The 22,518-nt window shown below is 40.1% G+C and overlaps 1 protein-coding gene across 6 annotated transcripts in view; it reads left to right on the forward strand.

Moving 5' to 3' along the window:
• The window catches only part of fstl4 (follistatin-like 4), a 172,837-nt gene that overhangs the window by 94,690 nt on the left and 55,629 nt on the right, over positions 1-22,518 (forward strand). For all 6 annotated transcript variants that reach the window (XM_055051381.1, XM_055051380.1, XM_055051383.1 and 3 more), the window contains exons 5-6: positions 15,258-15,448; positions 17,808-17,928. In XM_055051381.1, coding sequence (XP_054907356.1) covers positions 15,258-15,448; positions 17,808-17,928 — 312 coding nt within the window. The remainder of the gene's footprint in view (positions 1-15,257; positions 15,449-17,807; positions 17,929-22,518) is intronic.

Genomic DNA, 22,518 nt, shown 5'->3' on the forward strand with positions numbered 1-22,518 from the left:
CAATGCAACAACTTAACTTTTCTTGTTTTTTCATTTTTAGAAATAAATTCACAAAATACAAGATTTTTAACAGGAAAACTGTTAAAGTGACCAAAACCTACCAAGTAGTTTTGGTCAAAATATGAAGTAAGACCAACTGAACTTACAAGTAACTTTTGAGCTTGTTTTAAATCATCCATTCATTTTCTAACACCTTGACCCCACTGGGGTCGGGAGGAGCTGCAGCCTCGAGAGGCTCGGTCACCTGGACAGGTCACCTGGACAGGTCACCGGACAGGTCACCTGGACAGGTCACCGGACAGGTCACTGGACAGGTCACTGGACAGGTCACCTGATGGGCTGAGATCACCTGGACAGGTCACCGGACAGGTCACTGGACAGGTCACTGGACAGGTCACCTGGACAGGTCACCTGATGGGCTGAGGTCACCTGGACAGGTCACCGGACAGGTCACTGGACAGGTCACCGGACAGGTCACCTGGACAGGTCACCGGACAGGTCACTGGACAGGTCACCTGATGGGCTGAGGTCACCTGGAAAGGTCACCTGGACAGGTCACCTGTCCAGGACAGGTCACCTGGACAGGTCACCTGGACAGGTCACCGGACAGGTCACCTGGACAGGTCACCGGACAGGTCACCTGGACAGGTCACTGGCGAGTGTGTGTTCTCTCTCTCACGTTTTCAGAATCGGCCAACTTTTCTAAAATCGCGTCGTGTGAACTGGGCTTCACCAAACTCCAAAAGAAGACTCTCACTCTGTAAACATGACAGAAAACGCTTCACTCTACTTAAGTTAATCATTTTCTGTGGTTTTGATCATACAGACATGTTTCTTTATTTTTTTATTGGAAAATATTTCTGGATCTTCTCTGAATCACAGGATTTCTCCACCTGCTTTCTGTTGCATTCATTCACCTAAACTGGCTCCATTTTGCCACTTTTTTTCTTGCTTTGATTTCATTCAAGAGAAGAAGAGCTGAGCCATAATTCATCATGCAGCGGTTTGGGTAATTACAGAAAGTACAGAGATGAACTGTGTTTCCCTGATGTGCTCTAATTAGTCACCTCAGCAAGCAGGACTCCAGGGTTTACCGTCACACGTCATACGACCAACTGGCCTAAATTTGTTCCACCTCATATTTAAACATATTCATTGAATATCAAAGTTCATTATCTGGCCTTGAATATGCAGAACTTCTCCTCATGCATATGGATTTCTATATTCAGTCAAGCGCTGAAGGTTGAGGAGTATAACTCATTTCTTTGTTTCTGTCTTCATCATCTAATGCAGCTTTAAGCAGATCATTTCATTGTTTTTAAAGTGCAAATATAAGTCTTTTATATTTGCATTTGGTTTTATTTTGAACTTGAATCTGGATGGAATATGAACCTGGACTATCAGAATATAAAAACGTGCCATAAATGAAGCTCAGCTCGCTATAATTTCCTTCCTTATGCATTCATGGGAAATAAAACGCTACAGCACTCGACTGGAGTGTAAATTTATTTGGGAAGCCTGGCGCTGCATGACATGGAGAAATGATGAGCAGAGGCGGCTCGTCCGGCATGAGAGGGGGGATATCGCAGGTCTGGTCTGGGATCTGTGAGCCACAAAGCTTAAAGGAATTTAAATAACTGGAAGATGAGATTTCAGCTGACGGGTGTCTGACCCGTGAACAGTAACTCGTGGTTTCAGTGTTAGTCCTTCTTTCCTGATGATGTTTCTGCTCCTGAATAGTCGCGTCTTTCTGAACGATGGAGGCATTTCTGTGAAATATCGGGATGTTGTAAATGATTTTAGCAATCCAGTAATTTATTGATTATTTTTACGGTAAATCAAGAAGTTGAATAAAAAACTTGTTAAAGTAAAATATCAGTAAATGCTGCCATAACAACACTATTTAGATCAGATATCAATATAAGCCGGATTTTCATATTTGTGCAACTATTACTATCTGTAGTTTGTAAAATTAACCTGCAACAATAATGGCTCCATTTTTAAGTCAACATGGGAAAAATATTACAAACATATTAAATTCAGTTTAATTATAAAGCAGCAGGTTCACAAAGTTGCTCATAAAAATAGTTTTTAGTTTATTTATTTATCGTCAGTCAGTTTAATAGTTCACTTTGCCAAGACGTTTGTAGCTCATTCATAAAAACTGATCTGCCAATGATTGGTTGTGACCAGGATGGTGCTAAAGCTGCTTCTTAGCATTGTTAACAACTCAGGTGAAAGTGAAAGCCTTGTGCAACACCAATAATCACCTGGAACAATAAAACAAACTAAATTTAACAAAGGCAGATCATATGCCACAAAGTGTTTTAATAATCAAGCTCCTGGAATCGATTCACCTGATCGATTTAAGAAAAGTGTTCTTCCACACAAACCTGCTAACCCAATGTCAGCCAATCACAATCCTCCAAAACAAACCGTTAGGAATCAAACATGGCGCCAGGAGATTCAGACAGGAAGGTTGAACTACTTTCAATAAAACACAGTTGACTGTTCAACCCAGAATGTGGAGGTTGACCTCCACACGCTCTTTATCCTTTGCAACTCAACATTTTGGAGCAGTTATAAAAACCTCAGCAGCTGTGTGATAGCAGCCGTCTTTCCTCCACTGCATGGACAAACGGTCCCTTATGTGACGACAGTGCCACATTATTTGTTGTAAACTGCATTTACTGTTAAATCTCCAGTTTCCAACATTCATATTCAAAACCGTGGCTGGAGGTTTTATCATCAGCTGTTCTTAGTGATATTTGTGGATGAAAGGCCACATTTTAACAATATCTCTTTGGTTTATCAGGTGGACAAGGCCTGAAAAAGCATCACTTGTCTGCCAGTCACCAACAACAAAGTTAAAATGAATTTGATATTTTCTGGCTTTGGCCCAGTGAGAAATGCACCTGAATGTTTACACAACGGTCTTTCCAAAAATATCCTGGTGGTAGAAAGGTCTGAATAACTCTCCTCATTTAGGTCACTTTATTATCAATCGTAAATCATGACTTTACTGCAGAAAATAAATCCGGTTTCCATTCCCCCCTTTGGTTTTGACAACTTCCCTCTTGTGGTAGCAGATCTGTGACCCAGATATCTTCAGGAGGTGGAGTGTGCAGGCAGCAAAGCCCTGGGAACCGGCGCTACGGAGGAAATTTACAGAAATGGATGTGATGTTTGCCTTTTGTTAATTTTCCCCTTCATTAGTTTCTGCTTTCTGGATAATGACCTGCCCTGCTAGTATATCTACCTGTTTGGGAAGAGAGTAGCCAGCTGTAAACTGTGAGTCAATATCAGGCCACTGCTGCAGCCAAGTGAGTTTTTGTACGCAGTGTGGATGAAACCTGAGATCTGCTTTGACCATCACTGGCTGCCGACTCTGAGCCCCAAAGAAAATACTATTTTTTTCAGTCTCAAATTGTTTTTTTCTTTCTTTTCTTTTTAAATGAACCTCCCTTATTTGGGCTTCTACAAACTCGACTACGAGTATCTGTCAAAGATACTTTTATTTATAAGCACTAAGAACAATCTATGCATCTTACCTATTCATCCCTAGCAATAATAATATTGATGAAGAAGTTCTAGTGGCAGGTAATAGCACTTATAACAAGACATTTTGCCCATTTTATAAGTGAAATAATTTTGAAACTTGTACTTTTTTATGAACATTAAGCAATTATTGAATGTTGGTGAAATGTTACTAGCAAGTTATTTTGTCTTACTTCAAGTGAACTAGGATATTTGCACTAGAGACTGAAAGACTTGGTATTATTTAGTTTTTTGGCAGAGAACAGCATCATCTGCATCGGTTGCACATGCAGCCTTGTATCTGCTGCTTTCACCAAACAAAAAGCTTGCCGTCCAGCTCTTTGTTGGATCTGTGTTGGATCCCGGGGAGTAAAATTACACAAAGAAACTTGAGAATAGTTTTACACATTTTCAAGAATGAACATGGAAATTCTCCTCAATCTCAGAGAACTTCTGGCATTTCTTTGTGCAAATGACTTTTAAGATTGCAGAAAATGTTTGAGTTTGATTTTCGTACAATTTCCAATGTCGGATTATCCACGTTTTGATATTGGAAGTTTATGCCTTTACTCATAAAAAACATATTTTTCTCACAAATGTATTGTTTTTTTTGGCATCAGAAATTCCCGTTCTCAAAGTATTTAATTGGCATTTTTTAAATTTCTTTTATCCACAATTTAACAAGTCCAAAAATCACAAACGTCAATTTTATTTTGATTACCCTAAATCAGAAAATACATAAACTATATTTTTCATTTCACAAGTTGAACAAGAAAAGTCTAAATATTTCACCATGATGGCTGCAGACATGCATCAGGGTTTAGTAATAAACCCTGGGGGTGAATCAGTTCACTACGCAGAGGCACAAATGTGAAATTTGAAGTAATAACTGCTTAAATTGAGCTCCATGTGTGCTGCATTTGAAGGTAATGAAAACTATTATTTTCATGATTGCGTTGACTCACATGTTGCTAAGCAATTCTCCTCTCCCCCTTTGGGAAAACATCTTCATTAAGTTTCTATTCAGTCAGTTTTCATTAGAGTTAAATAATATCCAGGTTTCCCATATGCAAGTTTTATTCAATGAAAACGTATTGAACATTAATGTAGCATTTAATTCTGAACCAGATTTCAACAGATCAAACTTTTGTATGAAAATTAAGAAAATATGAAATTGAAAAATATTTTTATATACTGACAGGTCAACTGATGGTTAGTCAAATGTTGATGCTTCTTTAATGACATGAAGAAAAGAGACTCACAGACACACACACCACACACACACACACACACACACACACACACACACACACACACACACACACACACACACACACACACACACACACACACACACCTCTGCAGCCTTTACCACAGTGACGTGATGAATGGATGAAAGATAAATTCATCCAGCTCCGGTTTAGATGAACCAACATAAAACAGATTAACGTTTTTCTCCGTGACTGAACGACGGCGCGTTGTCTTTGTACGTTTCTCTTTCCTCTCTCCGGTGTCGTTGGTTTATTTAGGCGCCGTCAGAACTCGGTATCAGATGCCACAGAGGTGAGAAATACATTTTTACTTACAGTCGTGATTATCTGTTAAAATAGACTGGCTGCATGTTTTCTTTATATTTAAATAAACTTATTCAGATTTTTATTACAACTGACTTGACCTTCATTTTCTAAAATGATCTTGGAAATCATATTAGAGTAAAATGGTGTTTTCAGGAGGAACACACCATTTTGTTTTTGTTGGGTTTTTTTTTAAAAACACATTAATATAACGATTCTATGTGGACATTTGACCAAAGATAATCACCTTTAGGCAGCATAGACTGACCTGACTTTAGCCGAGATTAATTGAAACAACTTAAACTTCTGGCATTAGAGAAAAAAAGTTTTTTGGGGTTTTTGCTGCCATCAACAATATTAGGCTGCTGATCTGCAGTTGGAATATGTGCAAACTGGGATGCTAAGTTATTTAATGTTCCAGGTTAGTTGAGAGGTTGAGTTGCAGCCATACTACAGCTCAAGTTACTTTCAGAAGTTTCTGGAGAAGAAACATGACTGACATGGGAACTTAATTTTCTGACTGAAATGAGCTTTTATTAGCACAGATTGTTGTTGTGAATTTAATAAACAGCCAAAACATTTCGACCCAAACCTGCAGACATTTCTACTTCTTCTGAGATTTCTCGAGTTTTAAATTCAGAGCCTGAACCGTCTGCATCAGAACAAGTGTGAGGTTTGCAGGTGCATGAATTTAAATGTAATTCTCCAGAAGCATCAATAATCCTGCAGATTATCTCTGTGGATTGTGTGGCTCAGATTACAGTTGACTGGATAATCTATTTAGATCTGCTTGTTAGTGAAATGTCTGAAGACAGTTTATGTCAGCAGCATTTGGTGGTCTAGTTAAAGTACTTTGTCATTTCAGCTATAAATAGGTGTAACTAAATGCTGCGTGCCGCCTGAGCGGAGCGCTTTGTTTCTGGCCAGGTGTGAGGCGCTCAGAGACCCAGAGACTTCCGCGCTGATGTAGACTCCTCTGGATGTTTTGCTGCTGATCCTTTCCACAGAGGATTCCAGCAACATTTCGGCCCAGAAATAACAAATCTGCACAGTGTTATTTTTTCCCCGGCTTCACTTAGACACAAGTGCAAGACGTGGTCCAAAATAGGGCCAGGGCTTTTCACACTGGAGAGTAGCAACATGGATATGTAGTGCTTAAAATGATGAGAGACAAAAATACTCTGGTTAGAAAAATGCTGCATTATTTATGGATGTTCTTTTGTAAAGAACAAGGAAAAAAAATCTTTTTTTTCTTCATGACTTAAAATTTCATTTATGAAATCCCACCGCCTCATTTGTTCAGAAATGAACGAATATTAATGTTCGTCGTGGCCATTGGGTCGAGGGCAGACATGTCCTTCCAGCGAGTCCTGGGGCGGAAGGACAGGCCCAAAACACCTGGACAGAGGCGTTCAGGGCGATCTGGAAAACATAAAGATTCCTTTCGATGTGGAGCAGTGCAGCTTTACTGCACGTTCCTCCCAGAATGCCGAGCTCCCTGCCCCATCGCTGACAGAGAGCCCAGGCACCATGCAGAGGAGCCCATGATGGCTCTTTGTCATGTTAAAAACATGAAGATGTACTTTATTGTCCCATAAGGGGAAATTATTCAGAGCTGAAGTGCAGCGACTGCGAGAACTAACGCAACTGCTGCACACCATAAAGGACAAAACTCAACATTAAAAACTGTTAAAATCCTAAAATGTCCCTCCAAACTCAGCCAGTCAGTCCAGACACAATGCCCTCAGTGGCCCTTCTGTTACAGCCACTTCACCAGTCCCTGATTGGTCTCTGATCCTTTCTGAACTGCTTCACTTTCTGCACAGACTCAACCTGCTGTTGAAAACTTTCCTTCGCCCACAGTGACCGTGATGGATCCTGCTGTCAGCTGACATATTGGACCAAATCCCAAACGTGAACCAGATTAGCAGACCAGCTTCAAATGGCTTGATCTGTGTGGTCAGCAGTAAACCTGCAGTACACTGAGACATTTGACTACAACCACTTGATTTCATGCTGGAAAGTTACCTGGAACTTAGTTTTGTCTAATTTGGAAAAACCAATGCGCTTTAAAACCAGTTCAGACGTCTGAGGGAATCAAGTTGCTGCCGTTTGATTCTCTGAGTTGGGATTTCGGTCAGCAAACACCTAATGATGTCCAGAGAGGATATGCTACTACTATATCACTCATCTGCAAGCACAGAGGACTCCATCCATCCATCCCATCCATCCATCCACCATCCATCCATCCATCCATCCACCCACATCCATCCATCCATCCATCCATCATCCATCCATCCATCCATCCATCCATCCATCCATCCATCATCCCTCCATCCATCCATCCATCCATCCATCATCCATCCATCCATCCATCCATCCATCCATCCATCCATCCATCCATCCATCCATCATCCATCCATCATCCATCCATCCATCCATCATCCATCCATCCATCCATCCCATCCGACCCTGGCAGGTCGCCAGTCTGTCACAGAGGACTCATTCATATAAAAACTGCACAAAATGTCTTCATTTAATCACCAAAGTATCTATATGTGCAATATTGTAATAGCTTAACTCATTGGGTTCAATATTTAGAAAATGATGTTCTTGATGCCCCCAGCTAACAGATTTTAATAGAGAAGATAGTTAGCATGCATCTGAGCTTATTCACACTTTCCTAATATCATGCAATGCTAATTTGGCTGTTTGCAAAAAATGAGCTTTACAAATGGGTGGAGCTCCATCAGACTGTAAGAATCTGTTTGCCTAAAAGCGTTCAGCCTCCTGCTGCTCTTTCTGTCTGCACCAACCTCTGGAAACTCTGCACAAGGTCAAGCGTTGTTTGTGAGGGGCAACGTGATAAGTTGGTCCGGGGCGCCGCGTTGTCAGAGGGGCACATTCAGCCAGAGGCATCCATTTCCTCCAGCCTCCTCATTCAGGCAATTTAAAATGTGTTTGCTCACGGGATGATCGGGCCGCGGCTCGCGGGCCGCAGCCAGAACCGGGAACCGTCTGGGGATCACAGGACCTGCAGGGAGACGCTAAAAATATAATCAGCGGCGCTGCTTGTTCCCCATCTTAATGTCTCAGCGGAAACAGGACCTTTGTAATTATTTTGGGTGCTTGAGCCACGTCACCGGAGCTTCGGGGGCAAAAGGGGCAAATACAAAATCTGTGTTAGGCGGTGCAGTCCAAAATCTGAACATAGATTCAAATATGTATCAAATGTATTTCTTTTGTTCGGTGTTTGTTTCTAGCAGTGCTGTTTTTACCAACCCACTAACAGCCAATCAGAAGAAAATCTCTTAAATTCAATCAGAGGATACATTTTTTTCAATAAAAAAATATTTTCCCCCTTCTAGACGTGAAGTGGACCAAAATGCGATGATTGAAAATATGGATATTATTTGAGACAAATAACCAGATTTTCCAAAGTTGTCTGAGTATTTTGTGAAATTAGTTGCTGAATCATCAGCACCAACTTTTAGCAAAAGGACTAAAATGAAGTTGTGAAATGATCAGCTGCTTTAAATAAATTTTACTTCACTGTTTTTTTAGGTTTTAACAGGTTTTAACATTTCTTTCACTGAAAGATCTCCTTTAGTTTTGCAGAATAAGTGGTTTCTTCACAAACCTGTCAGTTTTCTGTAGTTTTTTTGTAGGTTAATAAAAATGTACAGTAAACTCAGGACAACTGGATGTCATTTTTTTCTTTTTATAAATTTAAAACAAACAAAAAATTAAGTTTCCAGCTGTTTGTGGAAAACCATCTAAAACTCTAAAACAAACAGATAATAAATTAAACTTATATTCTGCTTTTAGGACTCAAACGCTTTGAAAAGCTTTTAATATTAAATTGATATAAAATGAATTGTGATCAGCTTTTTTAGTCCATTTCAAGTTTAAGTGTGTTCAAAGTGAAAACTGGATATTTGCAAACCATTTAAGTTTTTAGATAATCAATCCAAAGAGTCATTATGAGAGGAAGAAAACTGGTTCTAAATCCATTATAGTGCTAATTGCAAAATTAAAGTGCCAAAGTAAAAATAATGACAAAGCTTGGCAGAAACAGGTAGAAACAAACACACTCAAAAGAAAAGCCTGAACTTTTACTAGATCTGCATCACCTGCTGGTTTCTGCTGCTTCGTCACTTGCTGCTCTGAAATCACTGCTCTTTATAGGAACACACGGGTCCAATACCTTTTAGAGTTACAAATCTAAACCATGACGATCTTGTTGGGTGAAAGGTCACAGATTCACCAGCTGGGATAAAGTCACATCTTTATAAAGCTGGGTTATGAAAGAAAAAGTTTTATGTTCTGATAGGATGATATGAGAACCGGTGAAAACATCCAATTTCATTAATGCTAAGGCTAGTTAGCATAGCCACTGATGACAACGAGTAAATAGTTTTCCTGTGACAGCAAATTATTTCTCTGCCATTAAAACATTGATCAGCTCATACACGGACATGATTGACAGTGCTAAGCCCCTCCTCTTGACTCTGATTGGTTGTTTTTGGTGCATTTTGTCAGACTGCTGTAGCAGGGAGAACATGGAGATCAATTTATTCACAGATGATCTGTCACAGCGTAGGAACAGTTTTAAGAAATATATTTTATAAAAGTTACATTTAACTGAAGTTCCTTTGGAAGCTCAGACTCTGTCTCAGATTCTGTCTCAGGTCAGATTCTGTCTCAGACTCATCCAGCATGTTGGAGCCATAACTCTTCTGTAAAATCAACCGCCGCAGTTTCCCCAAAAGCCGCTCACAGGTAGGCGGGGCTTGTCGCTCCTACGTCTTCTGTGATTGGCTGATGATGAGTGCCACCTCATATCTCGTATTAAATCTAATGTTGCCATAATTTTTAATGCCTTATCACGTCATCAAACTTTTTCATGTGACTAATTTCATTTCTCATTTCATGGAAACACTGCAGAAGCCAAATAGTTTTTATTTTTTGCAGAATACAGACAAAGATTTGCTGAGTGAGAGACGATCGGGTCTGACGTGTACAGGCCCGATGACGCTGGGCTCGCCGACATGCATGCAGCCTGATAGTGAAAGCTGCTCCACTATTTCTCCTTCATTGCTTTACCAATAACTCTGGGTGTTCAAGAGTTTCTCATGTGGTGGGCTCCCAGCTGCAGGGACTGATAAGGCTTCCTGAACACACAGCGATCCACTCTGCCGTACGAACAGAGGCAAACTGGCAGACGCCTCGTCTTTACTCAGGAAATCTAAAGGTGTCATTTTTAAAGTAAGTTATGTTTGGCAGGAAGAGTGGGAGTCGGTTTAAACTATGGATCAACTCTGAGCTCCACAGAAACAGGATCAGAGCTCAGAGCAGCAACTTAATGTAAGATATTCATTTGTGCTCATGATGTTGCTGATTCCTTTTCTGAGCCTCGTTTTTACTGTCGCATCTCCTTCAGCAGATGCTTCACAGACAGAGTCCCACTTACTTCCTGGTCAGCTGTCCTCACTTGTATTAAAGTAACTTTGTTTTATCGCCGACCCTTTGACGTGACGTCACACTTTTCATAACTGCTCCGCCATGACGGAACAACCAGTGCTCTCTATTAAAGCTCATCTAAAACCAAGCAGCTGGTAGAAATATTTCGCTTTTATTTAGTTGATGTCATTTTAAAACATTCAGAGGCTGCTGCACAGACAGGCATAGGAAGCAAATTTGTCTTTTTATTTGATCATTTTTAATGAGGAAAGTTGTGGATCATAATGACTGTCAGATTACAAATTTGCTTGAAACACTTTTACAAAGTAAGAATATTGACATTCATATACTCTATAAGTAACTATAGAAGGAACACGTCTAATGGAGGCCTGAGTGACATGGCTACAAAAGGTCAATAGGTGAACATTTCACATTCTCTGATTTAAATAAGAACATTTAGAAAAGGCAACAAGAGGAATATTGAAAGTTAAAGAAGTTTCTGTCACAGAAGAAGTCCTGCATAAACTATGAAGCTCACAGTAAGCCGATTTAAACGCGATTATGCAGCATGCGGTTGTTCTGTGGCTTGTGTCGCCGTCGCAGATTGGCTGCGCTCTCAGAGACCCGGCTGCCCGCGGGAGCAGAACGTGTCCATCATATCCATAATTATCTGGAAGGGAAGTCCATCACTGCTGCATCTTACCAGCATACAGGCAGCATGGCAGTAAATAATCCCATCATCTCAGGCAGAGGAGGTCAGGCACACATAAATTTAACGCAGAGCACTTTTACATGCTGCAGGGCATTGTGGGAGGTTTCATCACATGAAGGATTGATGCTTTGGGTCGCCCAGGAAATACTGACTTTTTATGCACTAATTTACTTCTGCTAGACGTTTAGCAACGTTGACCTATTTTTCCATTAGCATTAATTTGACCATTTTTTCACTAAAGCAATATTTGACTGGCATAAATCACATATTGATGGATAATTGCTAGTGAGTCGTGCTCCTTGGTCTCACTGAACCTGGATGAGTTATGCTCAATATTTATTTGATTTATTTATGAAATGCACTTGGCTTTTCCAAATGAGCTTTTTTTAGGGTTGATTTTATTCTTTTAAGTTTTTAACGTGACCTTTAAGCAAATTGATCATGCATATTTCATCAGATATTAAATTGAAGTTCAGTTTTTTGCCTATTTGTTCTAGAAACTAAACAATTTACTCAATTGTCTCTAAATAGGAAGAGTCAGAGAGGGGAACTTTATAAAGTTTGTATGAAAAAGTCTTCCAATATGACAGAACCAGATTATAATAAAAGCCGCAGATGAGACAGTGACACTTTAGACGTATTAAAGCTAATAGTTGGCTGAGAGACTAAATGTAAATGATTTTTTTACAGCTACCTGCCTGCTTGCTGCTCACGGTGCTGAAGTTGGCGTGTGCCTGCTTGCTTTCTGCAGGACTCCAGCTGCAGCTGCTGCTCTTCACCAGTAGTTTTTCTTTCACCTTGTAGTTTCTGCCGACTTTCCGTTTGTTTCTCTGCTTGACTTCTCCCAGGTTGAAAGTTTGGAGAAGGTTTCAGGGAGAGGAGACGCACGTTGAGCGTCCGAGCTGCTTTGGCACGCTCACTTCAATAGCTAATACTTCAAACGGGCTGTGAAGAGAGTCCAGGTCCCTCCTGAACAATAAAGCAGCAGTAAGAGGTGGATCCTCCGTAATGCAGACGGATATTTCTCTGTCAGGTCTTCAGCTGCTGCGCTCAGCAAAATCAGAAATCTGGAGTCAAAGGACAGCAGGTTTACAGAGCAGACATGACTCTGTAGCATTCAGCTCTGCTTCTGCTTCAGTCTTGAAATATTGGTGCAGCATAATGTATGCTAAATATTTAGTAAACAGTTTTCTCACAGATGCCCTTGCTATCTGCTGCATGGATTGTGAAGCGGCGCGGTGAGATTGGGGCAAGGAGAGCGTAATTCCTGCCGTATATGACAAGATCTAAATTGGCATGGAGGTGAATTTATTTCTGTCCCTGCGGTGCGAGGACAGAGATGACGGTCAGGTGATGATCCCTAATATCTGAGCCTTCTCACGCCTCATTCGCCTCGCAGGAATAACATTGAGCATGGATTTAGCAAAGACCTTGACGTGACTGCCTGCTTGCAGGGAAGAATGCGCATTGTCTCTGCTGCATGGCTTCCAGAGTCTGAGGAGGGTCAACAGTGTCGTCTGTGTCTCGCTTTTCAGTCGAGTTAGAAATATGCAGAGCTTAATGTGATTCATTGTACTGATAACCTTTTTAAATTGACCAACATTTAGCAAAACACTTTGATGGATGTAGTTGATTAGTAAATCTGAGTACTACAAATTAGAAGTCCTCCCTGAAACCTTGTTTGCTCTCTCACAAATTGGACTGTAATGTGACTTTCTTCTGTAAGTAATTCATTAGCAGGTGAAGAGGGCCTCCGTTTTCACTCCGTGATCACTGAGCATCGCTGAACTCCTGCAGCTACAGCCAAGGTGTTGTTCATTACAGAGTCAGGTCTGCTTCACCAAGAAATCAAGGAAATAATTTATCCTGCATCCAAAACTTACATCATCTGCATATTTATGAATTCTTTAAAAAAGTAAACATATTATTGTAGTCAGAGTTTCAAAACTGTAACTTCTCCTTTTGCTAAAGCATTAAATAATATTTTATGTCATTTATAAATTGCATGAATAAGCATTAGAATCCAAAACTACCATGCAGGTCAGGACAGAAATATGTCAACATATTTTGACTCAGGTAAGAGTAGAAAATATCCAACCAGTTTACTGAGGAACTGATCAGCCATTAAATATTGAAAAATGACATCATCAGATGGACCAAAAGATAAAGTTCAGTGGAAATATTGAAATATTGATATTTTAAGAACCAAAATGACAATAATTCATAAAAGGTAATAAAATGAGGGAAATGTTTCCAAATCATTTTCTTTGAATAAAAAACTTCAGAAACTTTAACAGAAACTGCAGGTTTGTGTTTGTTTCTGGTTGAAACATGTTTGATTTTCATTCAGTGGGAAGAAAATCAACCTTAATACAAACTTCCTAAAATTACTCAAGTAAAAGTAAAGCATAGTGAAAATACTCCTAAAAGTATTTCCATGCTTTACTGTTTGTTATGAAACTGCTTCCTGTTCTCCTGAGGAACAGGAAGCAGTTTCATTTGATTTTGGGCGACCTGAACCTTTTCTTCGGGTCTCAGACAGGAAACAAGTTGCTGACCCAGAAGAATCAGGCGGTTAAACTCGGCATGTCGCGCGGTTTTTAATTAGCCTCATTGGATGAGGAGATTCTCTCCTCTGGTCTCAGTTTGGTCTCCTGCTTTGGGAAGCACAATGCTTTGCAGAAGTAGCCCAACACTTTGCAGTTTCTACAGGATTTCTATTTATTTTTTTAAACAAAACGCAAAATTGTGACTTTGGTTTCAAAATGAGCTTCATCCTGCTTTGAGTTAAAAGGAGTGTTATGTATTTCCCAACCAAAAAAGTGACATTTTAGTTTATAAACAAGTAACTATGTAACCTTCAGTTGTTATAAAAACACTATATATCAAGAGCAACTTCAAAGAGTTTGAGACTGATTTTTTGAAATTGGTCGCTGTCTCTTTAAGAACATATCAGCGGTGATTCTCCATGCCGTCCATTGATGCTGTTTAGTTCTTCGTGTAGTTTGTATGTTTAGCTCACAGCCCCACTGGGTGTTTGCTAGTTGTTGCTGCCGCTAGTCAAGAGGAGCTGTGTGCAAGAGACATGGGGGTGAAATGGGGACTGCAGCTCCAAGCAGGAGCTTTGAGGGAATAGATGGTTCTTTATGTCATTAATTATGCTCACACTGACCAGAATGTTTGACATTCATTCGTTTATTTCAAACCTTGCCATCGATGTGCAGTTGGACTTTTACTGGAAATCATTTAACTGAGTCCAGTTTCCTATAAACTACGAAACTGAAAGAAAACGTTCTTTCTTCTTCCATGTTTTGCAGCTTAGTCACTTCCTCCTCACACATTTTTTGGATAAACATTTATTGAGAAGAGTAAAAAATAAACACTTTGTCATTCATTGATCCACTCTTTGTGGATGAGTGTAATTTAGAAAACAATATTGTTTGACACCTTTTTTATGAGGTATTTTGTCCTTTATTTGAAAGCAGAAAGAAAGCAAAGAAGGTAATGAGAGAGACATACAGCAGGCTGGGAATCGAACCTGTGACTGCTGCCACAGGGCCTCCATGTGTGGGTGGTGCTTTGCAGCAACCAATATTGTTTTACACTTAAGCTTCAAAGCCACAACACAACATGCAGACAACAGAATGACATGTGGATGAAAATGCACCTAATGAGAACATTTACTTTTGTCTGTAACGTGAATTCAGGGATTATATGTAATTACTCAGAACCTCAGAACCCAAAAGGCTCTGGAACAAACCAGGCAGTAGAAGCTTCATCTCATGTGTCTCACAGACACACATGCGTGTGCAGACACACACATTATCTTTCCTGCTAACCCTGTTTTCCTTCACTCCCACTATTAAACACACTAGCACATTAAATCCAATTTACAGCTACTATCCAAAGGCTTGCATAATTGAGATTATTTAAATGTCTTTTTATCCATGTCTGTGTGTTTACCCTTGCAGGCAGCGCATGCACCATGTCAGAGTACAACAAGCTGAAGAGCACGCTCCTGGACATGCAACCGAAAGCGGCGGGGAGCGGCGAGCGGAGCCAGCAGCGCGACATGGAGGAGAAGAGGGCGCTGGTGGACGCCATGTTTAAACACCTGGACGGGAACGAAGACGGCCGGCTGATCAGCGACGAACTGGAGAAGGTGAGTTTTATTCAGGGTACCCAAAAAGTACCAGTAGCGACGACTTCAAAGTATTTTCACTCAAGAAAGAGTAAAAACGTATTTGGTAAAAAGTTTACTCAAGTACTGAGTTACTCAGTAAATACGAATTACATCCAGAAAATGAAGTGAAGTAGAAATGATTGTTTTTTAAGGACCAAAATTACAGTAATTTCTAACACAAAATAACAAAATTAGGCAAAACAAAGTTTTCTCGTTCTTCCCGAAGCTTCAGCAGGTCTGCAGGAGTCTGTCTGCTGAACCGTCGCTTTAAACGTCTCTGATTTCATCCAGTGGGAAGAAAATCCACAAATTTGACTCAAGATTAGAAATATTTTAGGAGTCAAAATACTCCTGAAAGTAGAATTTTGATTCTGATAACTAGATGATGACAAACTGACTTAATCCAAATCTTTAAAAAATGTTTGCGTTTATGAGTCAATGTGGTGAGATCAGCTTTTATATTCATACGTTATTTAAACCAGTGTTGTGGTTCACAATCAACTATAAAGTATTAACAAGATTTTTTGTTTAAGTTTTAACAAAAATGAATGCATTCAATGAAAAACTTGTGTGTTTTATTAGATATTAGCCTTCTAAGTCAAACAGCAGATTTTTCTGGTCTGTAATTGTGAGCATCGTCTGCTACCAGGAAATGGAAATCTCCATTAATCTCTCATTTCTTGTGCATCATAAACCCAAACGTGGCTTAATAATGATCTCATAAGAAGCTGAACTTTTATTAGCACCTCCAAATTGTCTTAAAGTGCTTCAGAATCCGGTCTTTTGTTGGATGATTGGCTGAAAATCCAACAAGTTTTATTCAGTTTTTACAATAGGAGAAAAAAAAGTTGAGACTTCAGCCTTTTATGTCAGCGCTGTATTAAAAGATTTAATAACGCAGAAATCCCTTGATAAGACATTCTTATCATGTCGGAATTCATGAGTTCTGCTTTGCATCGATGACGGCTTTCCGGATCAAAGAGGAAGTGCAGTCATCCATCCGCAGCGTCTTCGCTCGGCGATCTGCCTTTTGTCACAGATAATGTTGGATGGTGAAGCCCTTTTACTGAGGGTCTGAAGATGTTTTATTCAGACGCCCCAGGGCAGAGCACCCTGTGACAGCAGACATATGGCAGCAGTCGGCTGCGGGTGCATAAAAAGTTTCACATCCTTTAATCTGCCATGTCACATGTGCGTGTCCATATAAACCATTTAAAAGAAGATTACTGGGAAGACGGGGTTATGAGACGCATGATGCAGCTGTCCTTATTACCTTTGCATTCTTCAGCACTGCACTTCTCAGGATCTAATTTCTGTAAATCATACAATTAAATCTGACTACTAATTTAATCTAGATAAGTTTTGGTTGCTTTCAAGCAACCAAAAGAAAAAAATGCATCAGCTCTGTGCAGCGTCTGCTCTCTAACAATCTGCTTTGCATGTTTCATGGCCTTTAAACTCTGCAACAGCTGAGAGGCTTTTGCTTCTTCTTTGGGGGATTTTGCTCATTCTTCATGCAAAATGCTTCTAAATCTGTAATATTCTCTCGCTGTGTTGGATGCTTTTGAGGTTTTTCTATAGAGTTTGCAAATAGGGCAATGGAAGAATCTTTGCCTCTTGAATTATTTGTTTGTGTTTTGGCAGATTTGATAGGATTGGTAATTCTGTTATGGAAGCTATATTCTTTAGTGAAAGCTTAATGTTTTCCTTTTGAAGCTCCGTGTTATTCACAGCCATTCTCCTTCCACTGACAACAAGGTTTGAATATAAAGCAACATGATTTTAATTCTCCTTCCTGTGTGATGTAAGCTTGCTGTCCTCATGCATTTGCAACTTATTTGTTGAAAAGCAAAGTAGTACAATAATCAGTTATAATCAGAGACGCTGAACCACCGAGACGCTGAACCACCGAGACGCTGAACCACCGAGACGCTGCGCCACCGAGACGCTGAACCACCGAGACGCTGAACCACCGAGACGCTGAACCACCGAGACGCTGAACCACTGAGGAAGCAAATTCCACACAGTGTTGCTGGTTTGAGCTGTACTTTTGTGATTTTGTGAAGTTGGAGGCTGCACTTGACTCTAACCAGCAACACTGTGAGGCGTTCAGGGACATTTAAATGATCTGGAAAAAATATTGATGAGCAGCTGCAGCAGTTTGGAGACAGTGGAATAATGCAGGATGACTGAATAGTGTGATCTGTGAATAGAAATATTATTTATTTATTTGACATCTTGTCTTTAACATCTGAGTTTATTTTCTTAATTTTTGATAATCAGATTGGGAATGTTTGGAGCAAAGACGCTTCAGTTTGCTGCTGCGATGTGTCTGCAGATCTCGCTGAAGCAGCAGATGGAGCGCAGCCTGCTGCAGTGCACCGTGCAGGACCTGCTGCGGTACGACGACTACAACAACGACGGACATCTGAGCCTCCATGAGTTTTACACAGCTTTCCGTAAGTTTTCACATCTCGTTTCAGAGAGATAAATGTTTTTGTTCGTTGTTTTGTGGCCAATCTACCATCGCTGGTTGTTGTTGAGCTTTGGCCTGTTTTTTAATTTCTCAATCAGAGCTGTTATGAAGGAAGATATCAGAATAGAGATGGAAATATTTAATGCCTGTTTTCCTGCTGGAAGCAGAAACTTTAAGATGTTCTGCAACACAAGGTTTGAGTCGAAATGGTTATAAAATATTCTGGTTAGAAACTTTACAAAAGCAGCAAAGATGTTGCAGAACATTTTAAAATCAAGAATTTTTTCATGTCAAATATAATATAGTATAGAGAATCTTCACATCCACAGTGAAGATTATAATTTCACCATCTGGTTAATATAAAAACACTTTGACTTGCGTTCACTTCGTGTCCATTTGCACCACTTAAATGCGTCCAGCGCCTCTTCCTCTCCGCTCTGCGCCGCCAGCGCATCCATCAGGATGAAAGCGTTTTGGATCAAATGATGATTGCGCGGTCGCCGTGCGCCGGCCTCGGCCTTAATGAGAGCGTCTGAACGACCAGACGCTCTCGCTGGGGAACCACGTCACGCCCCGCGTCCAAAGGTCACTGAGGAGAAGAGGTCAGGTCCTGCAAGGTGATGGAAAATGTGTGAGGACAGCAGCGAACGACGGCAGTCGGCCGTCTGTGAGCCGTTAATTTGGCTCCAGCGAGACGAAAACGTCTCACCGCTGGCTGCTGCTCTGCAGATGGGCAGAAACCTGGTGGATTCATCTACCTGCAGATTTACCCACAGGGTATTAGGCTGAGTTTGTCAAAGCATTTTATGTTTGACAAGCAGCTGAAGAGGTGGGCAGGGACCAATAACAAGATATTGATCAGATAAAGCTCAAGGTTAAGTGTTGGACGGTGGAAAGGCAACAACCACAGGGAGTCATTATGCATGAGTGGCACATCTGGTATTTTAGGTCATGTGGAGGCTGTTAAATTGTGCAATTCATCATGATTGTGTGTGTGTGTGTGTGTGTGTGTGTGTGTGTGTGTGTGTGTGTGTGTGTGTGTGTGTGTGTGTGTGTGTGTGTGTGTGTGTTGGCATAGCCTCGGTTCTGTATCAGTGAATGATCTGGGAAACGGCAGAGCCAGAAATCGCAGGTGTGCTTCGCAGGGAGGAAATTGACGATGCAAATTTAAACTTGGAAAGAAGCATGAAAATTGTAAATGATGGTATTTTCGTCGTGGTTTATTGTTTTTCAGGCCAAATATCTGAGTTCAGGTGAACTCGTTCCCCGCAGCTCTTGGTGACGTTTTAAAGTCTTTTAACTAAAATGTAAACTTTATGAAATGTGCAAATATTTGACCTCTGGCCACATTTACCATGTTACAAACCAAAACCTGCCTGTAGAAACTTTGAAATGTTCAGTGTGACCCATCAGAAAGGATTTGGGTTGAAAACTCTTAAAATAACTGTGTTATGTTGAAGAGCTTTAAAAAGTATCTATTGGTAGCAGTAACTGTTGCCTTTATTTGATAATTATTAATTTTACATGTAAAAACAACAGTAATAATAATACTGCAGACTGTTTAGTGTTTTATATAAATATTTCAGGCAAAGTTAATAAAACCTGATCCAGTTTCACTTCAGAACAAAGTTATCAAATTAATTCACACAAGCAGATTATTGGCTGATTTCTTCTGAAGTTGGATCCACTAGTTATTTTATTTAAAAAAATGAAATGAATAAAAATCTTGTCTCATTTGGTTTCCTCTTCTCTCTGTTGGTGTGTCATAAACAGTCCCAGTAAAACCACTGACGTGTGTGGTGCCACTGGGACAAAATGTGGGAAAGTAAAAGGGTCATAAATAGATGATATTTATTTCTTTGTGCTGCCTGGTTGTGGGTTTTTCTCCTGTCCTGTAAAACCCACCAGGAATCGAACACAGAAATCTCGACATCACAACGTTTTCCTGTCTTGAATCTTGTTATGTATTTTTTCTTTTTTGCAACAAGTTGATTTGGAAATATGGTTGGAGAATAGTCCTGATTGCATTGCTATCGACCCACTGCTCCTTATTCTGTCATGTTTTCTGCTCTCCTGCCTCGTCGGCTCGGCCGCTGACAGAACAGAAAGGCTTCAACACCTTTTCCTTTCCTAAACACCGCAGGTTTTAACTGATTTATCCGTAGAGATTATGGATAATTAACTGCAGAAAGCAATCAGAGCAATCAGATTTACAATTGTGTGTCTAATTCAATCAGTAAATGCAGCCATAAAATGATTGTAAATCCTGTAATAATTGCTTTGATAAGTAAGCATGAGTTCATGATGCAAGGTTATCACAAATTCCTGGGAATCTGTGGCCTGAAGTCTCATTTCTGGAGGTAAGAAGAGACAAACTGGAGGGGAATGTTGTCGGTGTTTTCTCTGGTGCATTTTACACCAATAACTCTGCAGCTTTGCTCAATAAAGCCTGAGAAGAGATCGAATAATTCCCGTTCTTTTGGAGCTTATTGCAGGACAGAGATAACAACGTAATAGCTTTGAATCAGCGCTGCAGCTCCCTAATGGTTCACAGGTTCACAGGCTTGTGTTTCCTAATATTCATTACGCTGTCATTATTGTGGAGGAGGAGATGCCCTTTGTACCAGAATCAAAACCCTGTAATTACACAATAGCAAATGTGCAAGAATTTCCCTCCCGGACGTGACCGCTGCTATCGGATCGCATTAACTGTACAGCCAAAGGCAGCAGTGCATTAACAGTAGAGTCGATAAGGGAGGGATTATTGAGAGAGCGCTGTGGCCTACAGGTGTAATACATACATGTGTTCTCTCAAGGTCAGCGCTCCCTAGAGGAAACTGCATGTGCTACATTATCTGCATGTTATGTTCAGTTCATTGGAAAACCATTCAAACGGCAGGCAGCAAAATACTGATGAACATTTTCTCAAATCAAACCAGTAAAACTTCTGTGAAAGTCATTTCTAAAGAACAGCTACGAACTAAAACAGATTCAGGAACCGACAATTTCTAAAACTAAGTTCACATTGCGACCAAAATCTGTATTTTTGGTCCATTTTTAACCTCTGAACACATTTCCACCAATTCTGGTCTGTAATCACATCTGCAGCTCTGGAAACAATGAAGAGACTTTTTAAAATAATCACTTTCTCTAATCCTGCTTAAGTTTGAGTGAAGTGAACATTGACGTTCCAAGCAGAAATTTAGTATTTGCAGAAAATGACCTCAAATAAAAGTGGCTGATATTCATTTAGAAATAACAATACTAATGATTTTATTCAGGAGGAATTCAGAAATCTGTATTTGATGGAATAGCCATGTTTTCACTGCCGTGCTCTCGCATTGGATGTGAAGACAGAAATGTTCACCCACAGCATGATGCTGCCACCACCGTGTCTCTGTGTTAGTTTTATGGCCCATTCGTCTGCTCAGCATTTACTGACTGACAGTTTTACTAGTTGCAATTTTTTTGGAGAAAAATTGCTTTACTTCGCAGTATATTTTACTCAGATAAAACTTCTGGATTTTCTACCCACTGAGTGAAAAACACGTTTTCACCAGAAACTCACCGAACACAAACACACACCTCAACATTTCTGTTCACGTTTCTGAAGATTTTTATGAAAAAAAAAGATTTGGAAACATTTTATTTGTTGTTACTCATTAAATATTGTCATTTTGGTCCTTAAAAGGCCAAAATTGCAACTCATTTCTTTATTTTGGTCCATTTCATATTGAAATTGTAAAAATTAAGTGTTTAATAATTTGGTCAGTTACTTTTTACCAAACATAGGACGGCTACTTTTTACTTTTCTGTATTTCTACTCATAAATACAGTGAGGATTAAAATAACTTCACATTTGTGTTTGTAAAAATATTTAATAATCTTTTAATAGCATACATAAAGATCGAGTTCAGATTTTTCTTAATTTGTTTTGTCTGAACTGGGCCTGCATCATCGCGTTCAGAGCCTCTCCAGATAATCAGGGAGAAAATCTGTTTGCTGGTTTTGTCACTGAAGCTCTTGCGTTTGTCAGATCTGCCTGCCAGAAGGGAACTTTCCATCACTGGAGGATTGATGCGCAGCAGCGCTGGTGCGCTTTAATTTTCCACTGAGAAATTAGGGGCCGCTGCGTGTGATCATGTTGAGAATGTGGTGCAGCTGGCTTACAGACGGGAGCATGGAGCGCGGTGGAAACCCTGCAGGTCCCGCCGAGACAGAAGCAGGCAGCAGAAAGAAGATGCTGCATGCTGTGGTGCCGTCAGTCTGCTGGAGCGCATTCTGCAAATCTTTACCATTAAGTCAAACATTTTACAGCAGAATCAGAGAAAAATAACAAGAATATCATTTTCTCAAAGCCCTATTTACATATATAGCCCTGTACTTACTAATAATCCACAGAAATAAAATGTGACATGTTCACAGCTCTGGGTTATATAAGTGTTATTGCTGCTCAACACAAAATTAACTGAGCTAAGAACAGCTGCAGTGATTTGATAACATGGCACCAAAATATAAACTCTGGCATTTGTTTATGTAAAGACATCTACAGATATGCTAACACCAGCATGCT

Source organism: Poeciliopsis prolifica, unplaced genomic scaffold (genome assembly GCF_027474105.1).
Source record: "Poeciliopsis prolifica strain line A6 unplaced genomic scaffold, Auburn_PproV2 SCAFFOLD033, whole genome shotgun sequence".
Lineage (NCBI taxonomy): Eukaryota > Metazoa > Chordata > Actinopteri > Cyprinodontiformes > Poeciliidae > Poeciliopsis > Poeciliopsis prolifica.